This window comes from Tachypleus tridentatus, chromosome 6 (assembly GCF_004210375.1).
Source record: "Tachypleus tridentatus isolate NWPU-2018 chromosome 6, ASM421037v1, whole genome shotgun sequence".
NCBI lineage: Eukaryota > Metazoa > Arthropoda > Merostomata > Xiphosura > Limulidae > Tachypleus > Tachypleus tridentatus.
The window spans coordinates 90,372,429-90,388,827 of record NC_134830.1 but is presented as its reverse complement, the minus strand read 5'-3'; the positions used below and the strand labels follow the sequence as shown (position 1 = coordinate 90,388,827).

Below are 16,399 nucleotides of genomic sequence, written 5' to 3'. Positions count from 1 at the left end.
TGGTGAGGGGACCTCTCAGAGAAGGTTCTGTTCTTTCAGTCACTTCCTTTGGGATCTAAACATCCACCCACATGTTTGCCATTGTTACAACCCATAAAGGGGAGGGGAAGATCCTGGTGGTTGAGGGATACAACCCAAACACACAACACCTTGAATTCTTGTAGACAGCCTTGGGGTAGTCCATCCAGAGTCAATCGGTTGGTTCATATGGACTAGGGTCAACCAAGTACTAGCGTTGGATGTTCTTAATGGATGTTGTGGATGTTGTATCTGATGCTGGTGTTTGGGTATAGTGCTCATGAAACCCTGGAATTGCTGCAATGTCCTTGTTTGGAACTGTAGTGTGTCCTCTTATAGGCTTCATGGTAGGTGGAGTCAGTGGGCACTGAAATATTCTTTCTTTCTTATGGATCTCCCTAATCAAATTTTCAGAAAAGTAGCAAAAAATGCAAACCATTGAACAGCAATCTTTGACTACTTCAACACCTGTACCTCATTTTCTAGTACTACACTCTTTATCAGACAAATCTTTAGGGCAAACACCTCTTTTTTTATTCAGAAAAGACTAGAGGGACCTGCTGGCTCTCCTAAATCAGTAAAAAAGCTTCATTCTGGTGACATATTGGTGAAAACATCCACTCCTCTTGCATTTGAAGGCCATTGGGGATATACCTATTGAGGTTACTCCCTATGCTACTTTGAATTTGTCATGAGGAGTTATTGAGAGGGATTTGTAGAACATCCCAAAGTCAAAGATCCTTGCTGGTTTCTCTACCCAAGGAGTTTCTACAGTGAGGTGTATTTCCACTCGCAAAGATAGAATTATGATGCCTACCAATGCCCTAATTTTGATGTTTATATCCACTTGCTACCATTAAGGCAGGTTATCTTAATTGCAAGATGTTTCCAATGTCAGTGTTTTGGTCACTCAAAGAAATCATGTCATGGTTCTTTGATATAAGCTTATTGCTGTAGTAAGAACCATGATGCCTATGAGTGTGAAATAGACACTCATTGCATTAATTATCATGGCTCTCACCCATTCTACTTTCATTCTTGCTCTTAGTGGGTGCAATAAAAAAAGGTTCAGTGTTTGAAAATGATTCAAAATATGTCTTGCCCTTAGTGGGTGGAAGAAAAAGAGATTCAGTGTTTGAAAATGATTTAAAACATTTCTTACTCTGAGGCTCAAAAGTTACTGTCCACCACTCCATCTCAGACATACATTGCTACACTTCATTCTACTTCTGCAGTGGGAGTGCTGATAGACCTATCCATGTCTCCAAAAAGTTGTTTTCAAACCACATGAAAAGTTGTTGACCTCCATGGTTAGAAAATCAGTACCCATCTCTATCCCTACCATTTGTTCCAGTAGACCCCCAGATCCACTTTCTTTTATTCCAAGTATGGTCATTTCCTTGGTTTCACCTTCTCTAGCCACGAGGTGCCAAACAATCATTCGTTCACACTTTCAGTTGTTGGAATCTTCTTTCAATGACAGTCAACCTACAGCAGGATCCATGGATGTCAATAGACCTCCTGCAAATAAAGAAAAAGGTCATGATCGGGAAGAGAAGGGCTCTCCACCCAATTTAACCTACACATAAATAAAAATGACCACTTTGGTGTAGTGGAACTATCAAGGTTTACTTTCTAAACTGCATGACATTAAAGCACTGATTCTTATCATCCTGTATGTTTTTCATTACAGGAAACATTTCTGAAACCTACCAATACAGTCACATTTCAGCAGTATTTTTTGTACAAAAATGACAGGTTGTGTGATGGACAAGTATGTGGAGGGATGGCACTGTTAGTCGATTAACATGTGCCCACCCTGTCTTTGCCACTAGACACACCCTTGGAGGTCACAGCTATCTGTGTTTCCTTGGGTTGTACCATCGCTGTTTGTTTTCTCTACCCATCTCCTGGAGAGACATATGATCAATCAGACCTTGATGCTCTCAGTGAACAGTTGCTGTCTCCCATTTTAATTCTGGGGGACTTTAATGGACATAATCTCCTCTGGAGAGGTGCTGATATTGATGGGAGGGGTCTCTCCATAGAGCATATGCTCTCAGATCACAACCTTTCTGTTCAGTATTGGTTTTTATGCTTTCATACTTTTATATTTTCATGCACCTAGTCAGTTTTTTACCACTATTGTTCTCTCATCTGCTTCCTTTCACTGTTCTCCACTTTTCAGGGAGGGTTGACAGTAACTCTCGAGGCAGTGATCATTTTCCTGTCTTTTTGAGAGAGACTGGCCGTTTTTGATGCCACTCAACCCACGTGCCCTGGTGGAAGCTGGATCAAGCTAACTGCCTCTCTTTCACTGCTCTTGTGGTACATGATCCTGCCATTATCTGTAAACAGTGACTGACTGTATTATCCAGGCAACTGCTCAATGTATTCCTAAAACCTCAACATGTTTTCCACAGTATCCTCATCCATGGTGAAATTCTGCATGCCACATTGCACATAAGACTCAAAAACAGGCCTGGGATACCTTTCATAGGTATCCCACACTCTTGAACTGCAACACTTTTCAGCAGTTTTGTGCACATGCTCAGCAGGTAAGATGTCAAAGCCAGAAGGAATTTTGTATTAAATTCACAACCAGCATCTCTTCCACCACCAGTTCCAAAATTATATGGGACAAGATTTGGAAAGTCAGTTGGCAGTATAATTCTGATCCCATTTTGATCTTGCTTTGCTGATGGTCAGGAAGTAGCTGATCTGGAGCATCACCAATACTCTTGGTGAAAGTTTTTGCCAGGTATTTAGCACTTCTGCTTCATCCTATGCCTTCTTAGCCATTAAGACTCAGACAGAGCAATCAGATCTTTCCTTTTAGGTTGATCATCTTTATAACTATAATCGCCCCTTTACACTGTAGGAACTCAAACTGGCTTTTCATCAGTCAGACCTGATGATACACTTACGAGATGCTGCACCATCTTTCTCCTGTTTCTCTCGCTATTCATCTGATTGCTTTTAACAGGATCTGGCAGGAGAATGTTTTTTCTGATGCATGGCCCCAGGCTATTGTCCTTACTCTCAAAGTCTGGGAAAGACCCCAAAATTCCTTCAAACTACCATCCAATAACTTTGATGAACTGTCTGTTAAACCTTACAGAAGATGTTTAATGCTCCTCTTGTATGGTTTCTCGAATCAAACAACCTCCTCTCACCCACCCAGTGTGGATTCCAATGACAGCACTCCACCAAGGACCACCTGATTCAACTTGAAACTTCGATCAGAGAAGCATTTCTCAAATGACAACAACTTGTACCATTATTCTTTGACCTTGATAAGGCTTATGATTCTGCATGGCAGTTTGGCATTTTGCAAGACCTCCATTTATATGGGTTGCATAGCAATTTTCCCATTTTTATTAAAACTTTTTTTTTAAAACAGGCAATTCCAAGTTTATTTAGGTTTGACACTCCCATTCTTTCTTGCAGGAGCTTGGAGTCTGTCCTTTGGGGCTGTGTTTTGAGTGTCACACTTTTCAGTATAAAAATTAATGCTATGACTGGACAACTCTAACTGTTGCAAACTGGCTCTATTATGATAACTTCCTCATTTCGTGTCAATCATTGAGCATGAGGTTTGTTGAGTGGCAGCTACAGACTGCCCTCAATCGTTGATTGAAGTGGACCACAGCAAATGGTTTAACTTCTTTCTCTCTAAAACTGTTTGTATGCACTTTTGCCACCAATGGGGTGTCAACCCCAATTCTGAACTCTGTGTCAGTGAAGTTGGAATTCCTGTGGTCCCTGAAGCAAAGTTCTAAAGGCTTATCTTTGACTATAAGCTGACCTTTATACCACACATCAAGCAGCTACAAGTCAAACATACAAGGGCACTGAACATTCTCCATGTTCTCTTTTCCACCACTTGGGGATCAGATCGATGTTCTATGGTAAAGATATATTGTGCTCTTATTCAACCAAAACTGGGCTAGAGTCTCTGGTCTGTGAGTGCCAGGACCTAGGCCTTGAAGATGCTGGACCCCATTCATCATCAGGAACTTGAGCTTTGCACCAGGGTTTTTGGCACTTCCCCAGTCCAGAGCTTGTACACAGTCTTGTAAACCTCCTTTACCCTTTCCACATTTGCAATTGTCTTTACTGTATGCCTCAACTTTGATCCTTACCATAGCATCCCACCTGGTGTTTTGTGTTACTTCCTCAGTGAACCATGCTTTCTTTGGAATAGATGATCTGCCATTGTTTTTTTTTTGGCCTTTGTATCCAAGCGTAGTTGGATGAATTGGGTCTGTCCTTGGATAACATTGCTGTATCCATTGGTCAGCCCATCCCACCATGGCTTATTAACATGTGACTTTTCTTTAATTTATCTGAGAAAAGCAGATATTCCTGATTGGAAGTACCATCTTTTATTTGTTGAACATCTTTCGAACCATCCCTCCACTCCCATTTATATGGATGGTTTGAAATCAGGTACTATGTAGACTCTGTCATGTTTTGTTGTTGTTCGGTGGTTGTGCACAGAATCCCCTCTACAGTTTCTGTGTTCACTGCCAAACTGTATGCCTTTTTTTTGCCCTGGATCACGTTAGTTATTGCTGATATTGAAAACTGACTGGCCCATTTCCCTTTAACATCAGTTTCTGTCCAGTTCTTTTGAATACCAGGTCATATTGGAATTTGTGGAAATGAGCTCACTAACACTGCAGCCAAGTCTGTCTGCTCTGGTGCTGTCACTGCTGTGCCTGTTCCATGCTTGGACAATAGTCCTGTATTCAAGGCTCAACTCTGTGCCAGTTGGCAGTTAACTTGGAGTGAGTAACATGAAAACAAGCTTTTCCAGAAAAAGTCTTCTATTGAACTTTGGCTGCCTTGTTTCTGTAAGGATCGGAAAGAAGTTGTCCTAATTAGACTACACATAAGTCACATTTTTTAACTCATCATTTTGTTTTATCTGGGACTGATGCACCAAGGTGTGGTCTGTGTGACACTCAGGTCGCAATAGTCCACATTTTACTGTCATGCCATCATTATGATTGTTAATGATGACACCATTTTAGACGTTTTGTCCCAAGGTTTATCCCTGATGCTGGACCAGTGTCATTGGCAATGGTGACACTGTGTCTACCTTACAAATGTTTAGTTTTTGAAGGCCACTGGCCTTTTTAATGGTATTTAAGATTTTAATTCATAAATTAGACTTTGTTTCATTTAACATGATTCATTTTTATGAATTAAAGTAAAATTAATTCCATACAAAATTAGAAAATGTCTATGACTTTAAATAACTCTAAACCAGGACTGGAAAGGCCAAACTTAGGTGACTAATGCTGATATTTGAACTTATCCATTAATCATCGTGGTGAGTTATAATTAAAATTATGCTACAGAGAGTCTTTTAAAACTTGTAGTACTTTATTTTCTCTCTTACTGCTGTAAACTAAGTTTAAAAATTGGGTTTATTACTATTTAAGTTTTTAATTCAAAATTTTGACTTTGTTTTGTTTTAACATAATTCTGTTTTATGAATTTTAATAATTTTACTTTACTTTGAATTTTTTTTACTGGTTGTTTGACACAGATAGTCCAGTTGCTTTGCACAATAAAACACCAACCAAACAACCAAAGTTCACAAGATGCATACACCCCTATTCAAAATTTAAGAGAACAGAGTACCAAGGAATTTTGTTTGGGAATCAACCCACTAAATTTGTCTCCTTTATTCACAAACTGAATATTTAGAGAACTTTTTCTTGGTCAGTTTTGTGACTAGTGTGGTTTAAGAATGATACATAAATTCTTTGTTTGTGATTATAAAAAACTTATAAAATATGTCACACTGATATGAATTTATCATTAGTTTGTTTTCTCAGCTGAAATTAATTTTCTTAGGTATTTTCCAAAATGAAATGTAGTTATATTTTAGGACACATTGAAAATGTTTTGTTTTTTCCAAACTATTAATTACTGTTATTACTTTGCTATTTGTAAAATATTAGTTATATGTTTTGAATGTATTAATGCTGAAATATCAACTGTTAGTTTGTTTTGATTTTAATTAGGGCCATGTCAAACTATCTGACTTTGGGTTGTGTACGGGTCTAAAGAAATCTCACAGAACTGAGTTTTATAGGAACCTCTCTCAAGCCAAACCAGTTAATTTCTGTAAGTTTTATTTTGTCTGTATCTGGCTTCTTCATTCTACTTGCTGCTTAGTAACCTGGTAACTATGCATTATTCATATGACCATTTTTTACAATTACTTTTTACAGTAGAGTTAATAAGTTAACCTGAAAATGTTTTTAATATTCTAATACATAATGGAGTCTGTAGGGGCAATATATAAGGAGTAAATTCCCTATAGGTTATTGTTGGATATGCACAACTGTTTCATTTAAATTTGATAGAAGAGTTATGGCTCAAATAGTTAGAGTAAGTCTTTAATATTTTTAAATGTGTAGGCTTGGCTAGTTTGCTTATGAATCATTTGTGGCAAAGCTCAATAATTGTGAATTAATGTCATATTACTTGAACATTTGGAATTTTTCTCATTATTTTAAGTAAGTACTTTTATATTATAATATTTTAATCTTAGGACTGATTATAATGTATTAGTCTCTGAATGGTTTTACAACTATCAGATAATTATGGTTAATTATCTGACACTGTTTAATTAGGCTCTCTTAGGGTTAAACTCATGTAGAAGGAAATTGTTGACTTATCCTGTCTCCAAACATGTTCAACATGTTTATGACCAGCTCTTAGATTTAATACAGATCTTGTATTATATACAGGAGTTTAGTAATTAAACTCTAGTTCTCTGACAAGCTTTTGTGTAATCATATGTTAGTTAGTGGAAGCAAGTAAGACAAAATTAGTGAGAGATATTAAAATAGATCTGGACTGTGTTTGTAAGTTTAGCTATAAAGAGTGTGTAGTTTGGGACTTTTAAAGTGTAATAACTGCAGATTGTATTGTAATAACAGAGTTAAGAAGAAGAATTAATCTTGTCAGTTGGGTTATGTAGAAATTGAACCAGCCTGTATGGACATTTTTAACCTAAAAGAGAATTATATAAAGCTCTGGATATAACTTTGGTAATCCACATGTATGTGCACTTATCACTGATTGTATTGGAATAATAGAGTAAAGGAGAATAATTTATCTTGTTAAAAGAGTTTTAAAGTAATTGAACCAGTCTATGTGGACTTTGACATAAAAGAGAATTATTTAAGGCTCTGGATATAGCTTTGATAACCTATGTTGGAATTTTTTTGTTCAACATTTGACTTGTTTTGAATATATAATTTCGAAATAAGTATATTTTGTGCTGTCTTTTTTCATGGAATTCTAAGAGGAGTAATGATAATGTAAATACATTTCATAGTTTTGTTTTACTTTTCTCAGTTTTATTTCTTGCATTTTGAAGTTTTTGTAAATCCATCAGAAAAATTTTGGAAAAGCACTGAGAAGATCTTTGATGAAAACACAGATAAAATGTCTATAACATTTTCATAGATATCTTTCTGGCTTGTTCTAATTTTTTGTTTTCAAATGAAGATTGTTCTTAACATTAAAAAAAAGAATAATATAAAAATGTATTTGTAGAAGTATTAAAGTATAGTTAGACAAGAATTAAATTATTTGCTGAATCTTGGGACTGGTTATAATATATTTTTTAGTCTTGGAAAAACAAAAGTGGAATTAAAATCTTTGTAGTTTCTAAGGAAATCTCTACAATAGGTTTACAATAATCAAATAATTGATTAATTATCTGACACTGTTTCGTCTCTGTTAGGGTTAAAGAAGGAAGATAAACCTAAATTTAAGTGCATAACGTCTTCCTGTTCTAATCTAAGCATAAAACCTGTAGATCTCTCTCTTTACATCCAGTGAATCTCTACTTTAATTATTCATGATATCCTGTGGAGAAATTACCACTTTTCTGTGTCTCATATTCTATTGTGTTCAAATTCATTAGCCTCAAATCCAATGAATTCTAGAAGAAAAGCAGAAAGTTGGAAAAGAAATCGAAGACAGTTAGTGAGTATGAGTTTTTGGTTCTGATTTTATCATCTTTAAACACTTAGAGGTGAAAAAAAACAACAAAACTGCACAATATAACATCTGGAGCTGGATTTCATGTTACCATAAATTAGCAAATTGAAAGTGTACTTCAATAAAAAAAAAAAAAAAAAAAAAGTGTGTGTGTGTATGTATATATATATATAATATAAAATAGATAAATAAATAAAGATGGCTCTAATTTTAAAATGATGTATCACTGTCCTTTAAAGAGGCTTGTCCAGCTCAACAAGTACAACTTTAAATTGAAATCTTATTATGAACATGATTTCAGTTAATGTTGTGGCTACCATATTACTCATTTTTTCCAGTAATAACAGTTTATTATGGCATAAACCTTTCAGTACAAAACAGTGATTTTTTAAGCTTCATTCTACTAGTAATATTGTTAGGTTATTTTTAACTTTATTATTTCAGTTGATTGTTTTAAGACATAAGTACTTGTTGAAAAATTGTGTTTTTCTGATTTTTGTGTAGTTCTTTCAGTTCCATTATGATGTGGTATTGTTATTTTGTGTTATAATATAACTCTAAAATTTACAGTTTTTATTTGTGTGTTTTAGGCCTATTCCACTGTAGGAACACCTGACTACATTGCACCTGAAGTGTTCACTAGAGCAGGGTATAATAGTTCTTGTGATTGGTGGTCATTAGGTGTAATCATGTATGAAATGTTAATAGGTAGGTTTAAGTAAACATAACATTATAGTGTCAAGATGTAAATTACACTGTGATGACTTATCTTGTCTCCAAACATTCAAAATTTCCATAAGATTTTAGATTTAGTACAGATCTTGTATTATATAGAAGAGTTTTATAATTAAGTTCTAGTTCTTTCATAAGCTTTTGTATAATCATATGCAACCATGCCCATGTACTAATGCCTTTTAAGTCACTATATTATAGTGATTGTTCTATGTATAAACTTGTTAATTAATATTTCATGGTGTACTACTGAAAGTAAAAATATATATGCTTTGGATTATTGTATCAGGTCATCCCTTAAGTAATGTTTGATTTTTAGGTTTGGAAAAAGAGAAAGGATTTCAAATGCTTTTAATGTTGTTTAATCAATAATGTATATTCCATTATTATTAATTATTTCCTGCCAATGATTCACAAGCTTCTGAATGCCACTTCTATAAAATTCTGAAGGTTTGGAAGAAAAGAATGTTTTGACATCTTTATGTATCCCAAGCTCTTTTCCATCAAGATAGTTTTGGCAACTTCAGAATACATGATAATCAAATGGGGCAAGGTCTGAAGAATAAGGAGGATGTGGAAGTTTTTCCCTGTCTAGCTTTTCAGTCTTTGCAGATGTGATTCTTGCTGTATGAGGTTGTGCATTATCATGGTGTAACATAACACCTTTGCAATTGATCAAAGTAGGCCCTTTTTTTTTTTTTCATTGCAACATTCAAGCACTCTTAACTCTACATTGTTAACAGTATAAATCTGATATAATTGTTACATTGAGTGGCAGCAACTCAAAATGGATCACACCAACAATATCCCACCAAATGCTTAACAATACTTTCCTTGGGTGGAGGTCCATTTTGGGCTGTGCTTTAGCCAGTTTACCTGCACTAAGCCATTGTTTGCAACACTTAGCATTTTTATAATATATCCATTTTTTTTTCATCTTCAGTGACTTACCTGTCCAAAAAAGGTGAGTTACAGTCACAAGAGTGCAAAGAAGTGCAAATGTCCACTCTTGCTCTAAGGTTGGCTTCTGTCAAATCATGGGGGACACATTTTCCAAGTTTTGACACATTTCCAAGCTGTTGCAGATGACAGTGAACTGTTGAATGGGTTGAATAAAGTTTCTGTGCTCGTTCTTCAACTGTTACAGCACAATCTTCATCAAGTACAGCTAGCAGCAAGTCATCATTAAACTCAACAGGACGACCTGAACGTGACACATCACTTAAGCTGTAGTCACCGGATCTGAACTTCTAAAACCACCTTCAACATTTTCTTTCATTGAGAGACTTCGCACCATAAACACCTTGAATGATTCATGTAGTTTCTGCTGCACTATTGCATTTTTAAACTCATAAAACATTATATGCCTAAAGTGCTCCTCAGACACATCCATCTTCATAAGGGTTTATTTGATTAATGATCTGAAAAAGTGGAGTTTGTTTAGTTTCTTTTATTTGTCTGAACATTTTTGTACACATCCTACTACATATTGTAGTCATTAAAGCCTTCTACAAAGACAGAAATGATGATGCAGTTTGTGTTAAATTTTTGGACATTACTTATGGGATGTCCAGTGCAATCTTATAGTTTGCACTGTTCAGTAGCTGTGTTGCTATCTTCATCACGTGATTTAATCTGTGATAAAGTTAATTAATTTTGTTATGATTTTATAAAGAATTACCTCTTGTCTTACATTATTCACACAAAGTAGGCTGATTGTTTATTATGCCACATTATCTTGGTTTAACTTGAATAAACTAGAAACTTTAGTCTCTAAGTATGACATTCCTTCCTTCATAATAGTAACTGTAGTAACTAAGCAGAAGTAGAATCTATCACTGCTGTGTATAGGAAAAACAAAACTAAACATTGTTATAATGTTTTGTGTATGTAGTTCACTGTAATGAGCTTTCAATTAAAGTTTACAATAAATCTAAATATTTGACAAACTGTTACTTTTTTTTCACACATCTTAAGACTTTTCTTACAGAAATGAAGTATGTAAAATTTAAGGTTGCTGATTAATCATACTATGTAGCTATACTGAATTTAATAGTAATTTTTTTCTACTATAGGTTATCCACCATTTTGTTCAGATACCCCCCAAGAAACTTACAGGAAGGTTATAAACTGGAGAGAGACATTGATGTTTCCCCCAGAAGTACCCATCTCTAATGAATCTAAATATCTGATTCAAGGGTTTTGTTGTGAAGTAGAAAGGAGAATGGGAAGTAAAGGAGAGTTGGAGGAAATTAAAGGACATCTGTTCTTTAAAGGAGTAGATTGGGAACATATTAGGTAATCATACTTTAGTGATATAAACATTTAAAATAGATATAGAAGATGCATTGTTGGACTAACACACAGTAATTTTGAAATATAACTCCTGGCATAGAAAATTCTGAAATATCTTTACTAATAACAAACACCACACTATGAATAAGTGAGAACTACAATTTTATGCTGTTGTCAGCTACAACTTCTACCAAGAGTACTTGTCAAGAAATAAAGTTCTGTTTTTTTTAAATCTATTTTTACGAAATTTTTACATTTTTTTGTTTCTTGGGAAGACAGTGTTATTTCCCAATTGCTTATGCCTAAAGTAAATGGAAAGGACCTATTTTTCTCTTCAGACTTTGCTTTTGTGACCTGGGTAATGAAATTTTCAAATTTACCCATTTTCTAGAACATTCCAGGGAGATTCAGTGCTGAGTAGCTGACAGAGAATTTTTTTCAAACTTACAAGAATTTTCAATAATGTTGTAGAACTTATGAGAATTTTCAAGAATCGTTTAGAATTTTCTAGAACTTTCCATAGTGATATATATACAGGGGCTCATTACTCACCACTTCAGTTTAGTTCTAGCTGCCTAAGTGAACATATAGACCTATCTGATTTTATCAGAGATGACATCAAGAAGCTGCAAGCATTCTCCAGATGCATTCTGTTATGTATGTGGCCAATTTATCAAGACAAGAGCAAAAAAGTACTCTGACAGCATCTGTTAAAGTGTGTGAAGCTTATAAAGCATATTTCAGTATGCTCTTTGTGGATCAAGACAAACCCTGGGCACCTCATTTTACCTGCTAGCACTGCAAAAAAAAAACTCTAGAAGGTAAGATGGACAATTTTTGCTTGCTTGAATACTAAGATTTTATATTGTACAGCAGAGACACAGCAGCGCACTACAACAGGAAGCACTGGCCACAATGGACCGAGTTCTCTGTGGGGAGGCAAAATGTCAATTGTGAGCCGCTAGTGAACCTCCAGAAGGTGATGTTCCCACCATTGCACATAAAATTGGGTCCTATGAAACAATTTGCCACAGCTCTTGATAAGGAGTCCGCAGCCTCCAAGTACCTCTCAGACTTCTTTTCTAAGCTGGTGTCTTTGTTGGACCACAAAGAAAGAAGATCCTGGAGTGCACAGATTTCCCCAAGAGGCTCAGTAGGAAGGAAAAAGCAGCTTTGTTGCAGTGGTTTGGGGCTTCTTGGGCAATCACAAGGCTGAAAATTATGTGGAACTGGTTGAGGCTCTGGTGAAGAACTATGACAAAATGAGCTGCAGGATGTCCCTAAAAGTCCATATCCTTGATGCTCATCTTGATAAATTCAAGGAGAACATGGAAGCATACTCAGAGGAGCAAGGTGAGTGCTACCACCAAGATATACTGGACTTTGAACGCTGTAACGAAGGAGCATATAATGAAAACATAATAGGAGACTATATTTGGGGGTTAATACATGGAAGTGATTTACATTAGTAACAAATCTCAAAAACTACTCACTTCTAAACATTTTTATTCATTTTTGTATAACGTTATTATAAATACATGTAAATATTGATTCATATGTTTTATTTAAACCTTATGTAAATGAAAATGTGCAAATTTACCCATTTTTACATAGAAAATAGGTTAATTTCTAAATATCATTATCCAGGTCACAAAAGCAAAGTTTGAAGAATATAATGGACATTTTCTGTCCTTTTACAACATAAGCAACTAAGAAATAACACAAACTGTCCAGGAACAAAATTTGTGTTACATAGTGTTATTTGTTTTAATGCATTTAATATATATAGTAAGTTTTGCATCTATTTTACGTTCATTAAGTTACGATATTTTTACATTTATTTTTGATTAATTTCTTTGTCCATTCAAACAATTGTTTATGTTGATGTGGCTTAATGTGAATGAAGCCTAATAGAGCAAAACAGAACAATGTGGTTGTATGTTAAGTAATTTAAATAAAGCATACATCACTGTGTTCTACAAAAAATAAATTATGAATTATTTTCCTACCATATTTTAACATGACAATTTGAAAATAAACCATGTGTTTTGAAACTTTGAAGAAAAATATATTTGTAGCATAAGTTTACAAACATTTTCTTTTACCAGCATATTGCCAAACAGAGCTCTCATGTCTTTTGTTCTGATCACTGTGCAGACCCCCACTGAACTTAAAATACATTTGGTGGTCACAGTTGAAAATAATGAGAAAAGAGTTCATGACAGATTTAATTCACTTCCTCAACCTGGTCTAAGCAAATACATCACATCATGACATCCTATATCTAGGAACAGTAGTTGGCTAAAATTCAATAAAATCACTTTTATTCATGTTTAAAGGCACAAATTAACACTGTTTTGTTCAAAATCATTATTAATTTGTACATGTGAGGGTTAAAAGTACATTTTGCTCAGAAAACAATTCAGAAAATTTGCAAAATTAATGATTTCCTTGAATGCTGAAATCAACCAAAAATCTAAATATTTGATTTTATTTTAGGTATAGAACTAAATAATCATTTTTATAGAATAAATTTGAATTCTAAAGTATTTTATTTTCTTACTATGTGCAACAATAACTACAAGTAATTTAATTCAGTGATGCAATTTTGTCTTCAAGATGATTGCACAATCAGAGTTGATATAGTGAAAGTGTTAGAAGTTTGTTTTAGGTTTGATTAGAAATTTCACAACATGCTACATTGTTTATTTGTCTCCAGAGAACGTCCATCAGCTATTCCCATTGAAATCAAAAGTATTGATGACACGTCTAATTTTGATGATTTCCCTGATGTTGACCTACGAATCCGTGAGTAGTATATTATGTACTTTCTTACTGTGTGGATATTAAGCAGGCATTAATTTTCATCAGAGCTTTGTGTAAATTTCTTTAATCTTTAGAAATAGGTGACACAGTTTTGTTTTAACTGTTAGGATAAAATGACCTGTATTTCAGAGATTTTTTTATAAATTTTCAGATCAAAGTTGTATACATTAGTGTATTATAATTTTTTTGTTAAGCATTGCTTTAGATTTGACTGGTTTTTGTAACTTTATGCTTATTTAAGTTGTAAGTATATGAATAACATTACTATGTTAATTGTGGTTTTGTGTCTGAACATGGTTTGATGACAGAAAACTACTTGCTGGATAATTTTACTATAGTCTATCAGGTCTTTACTTTGTTCTTATTACTTGCTCATTTCCCCAAGCAGCAGCTGCACCAAGTTCTTTGGAAGAATCACAGAAGCAGGAAGATAAAGATTGGGTCTTTGTTAACTACAGCTTTAGAAGATTTGAAGGTCTTACACAACGTTACAGAAATATAAAGAAAAGCTAATGAATTGTATTATAGATATATAAAACAAACTCAGGACCACATTCATTAGTCATTTGAAGTTGAAGATCAGCTGAAATAAAGTTTCATCTTTCATGAACACCTTTTTATATACTTATTGTGAATGGTGGTATATGCTAAATTAAAGTTGATGTTCTTTCAGATAAACATTACTTTGTCTTATTTCAAGATTCTGAAGCTTTTGTCAGAGCTTGAAAAATGCCCTTCTTTATGGAGAAGCCAATAAGAACTATGGTAAATTTTAAAAGTGTTTTTTGTAGTACTTTAGTGAGTCTGTAAATGTATAATAAATATTAGGCCTAATTATCACTGCCTGATTTTTATGATTAAGTGTACTTTAAATGTATTGTGATCAATTACCAAGTTTAGCCAGGCATCTCAAAATAACAAATCTGTTATTAAGATCCCTGTTCTGTTTCTTTTTCATGGACATATATGGTAATAATAATAGTTAGCATAGTCATGTAATTGATCAAATATTTTAGTCAGTTTTTAAGCTCATCTGTAGTATTGGTCATACTAAAACACTCATTTGTATAAGTGAGTAAATTTTTAAGAAGTTCATCTGTGTAATTAATAAAATATGTATCAACATAATTCTTTCTACCTACAAACTCTTGTTGTATGGTTATTCAGATGCTATCTGTATGATCCAGTATTTCTACTTGTTATAATATTTGCATTTCTGATCATGACTGTTATAGATTAAATGATAATACTGATTAATGAATCATAACCAATGAAAATCACATAAATGGTTAATGAATCATAATTTATGAAAATCACATGAATGGTTAATGCATGGATGGTCAATTATAATAATCAGATTGAAGATACATTTAATTATCTTCCACTTGTTGAGTCACTGGATTACTCCTTTCTTTTTACTATTCTGTTTTGGTTTGTTAATTAAATTATAACAGTGGTGACAATATAATTGTTGAAAACTGAATATGATGTGTTAGTTTCTGTATTGTAAAATTTACAGTATTTGATATTGAATAAAACTTGCTGTTAAATTCTGTATTATGTAAACGTTTTAAACTATCATTTTTAAGATAGTGTTTTGCTCTAAATTTAAACATAATTAACTGCTGTTGTTAGGTAGATTTTCAAGTGTTCAAGGATCAGAAACATGAACTTTCAAGATTTAAAAAACATAATTTGAAAATGTCTCTTCTGTACCAAAAGAAAAATCAGTTGTTAGCTTTATGTATTTCTCTTGTATGTAGGATTATTCATAAATAAAGACTTGGAACACATCAGTAATAAAATAAATATAGTTTTAAAACTGGCGAGACATTGAAGAGATGATAATTCATCAGTCAATTTGTGTTAAAAATACTTAATATGGAAATTTGTATACCATTAGTAAAATTTTATGTGTTAGAAAAGAGTTATCAATAATGATAGGAAATACACTTCTTGACATGCTGCCAAATCCAATGAGAAAAAAATTGAAAACAAAGATAATTTTATTTTTAGTGTTTAATTAACTATGGGACTCTTCATGTCTAGTCATATAGGTTGGTTAGGAGTTATTTTGTTTCGAAACTCTACTTTTTAAAACAAGTAAATGATAAACTCAGTAGGAGACTTGTTTACCTACAAATTTTCGAATATACTGTTCACAAACATTTACTTTTCAGATCCATTAAAAGTTTTCACACATTTCTGACTTTTGTAATGCCAAGCTGCCCATACTTCATAGGTACCTTTTACAATTTCTTTCTCACATCAAATGTTCTTAAGAGCTTTAATACTTTACTACACTGGGATTTTGGAATTTTCTTTAGAAATGCTATTGTATCATATTTTGTGTAAACATAACTAAGGGATTGTTTTAAGGAAGTTATTAACAATAATGTGTAATTCTAAACTTCAGTATGTCTTCTAATGCAAAACAGATTGAAAAATAAAATTCTATTCAAGCCTTTTTTCCTCATCTATTACAACATAT

The 16,399-nt window shown here is 33.6% G+C and overlaps 1 protein-coding gene across 5 annotated transcripts in view; it reads left to right on the top strand.

Annotated features, from left to right (window-relative positions):
- The window catches only part of LOC143253017 (serine/threonine-protein kinase tricornered-like), a 113,188-nt gene extending 97,455 nt beyond the window's left edge, over positions 1-15,733 (top strand). For all 5 annotated transcript variants that reach the window (XM_076506056.1, XM_076506058.1, XM_076506060.1 and 2 more), the window contains 6 exons: positions 6,060-6,162; positions 7,979-8,040; positions 8,646-8,763; positions 10,863-11,085; positions 13,802-13,890; positions 14,297-15,733. In XM_076506056.1, the coding sequence (XP_076362171.1) occupies positions 6,060-6,162; positions 7,979-8,040; positions 8,646-8,763; positions 10,863-11,085; positions 13,802-13,890; positions 14,297-14,421 (720 nt within the window). In that variant the 3' untranslated portion in view covers positions 14,422-15,733. The remainder of the gene's footprint in view (positions 1-6,059; positions 6,163-7,978; positions 8,041-8,645; positions 8,764-10,862; positions 11,086-13,801; positions 13,891-14,296) is intronic.
- The last annotated feature ends 666 nt before the right edge of the window (positions 15,734-16,399 follow it).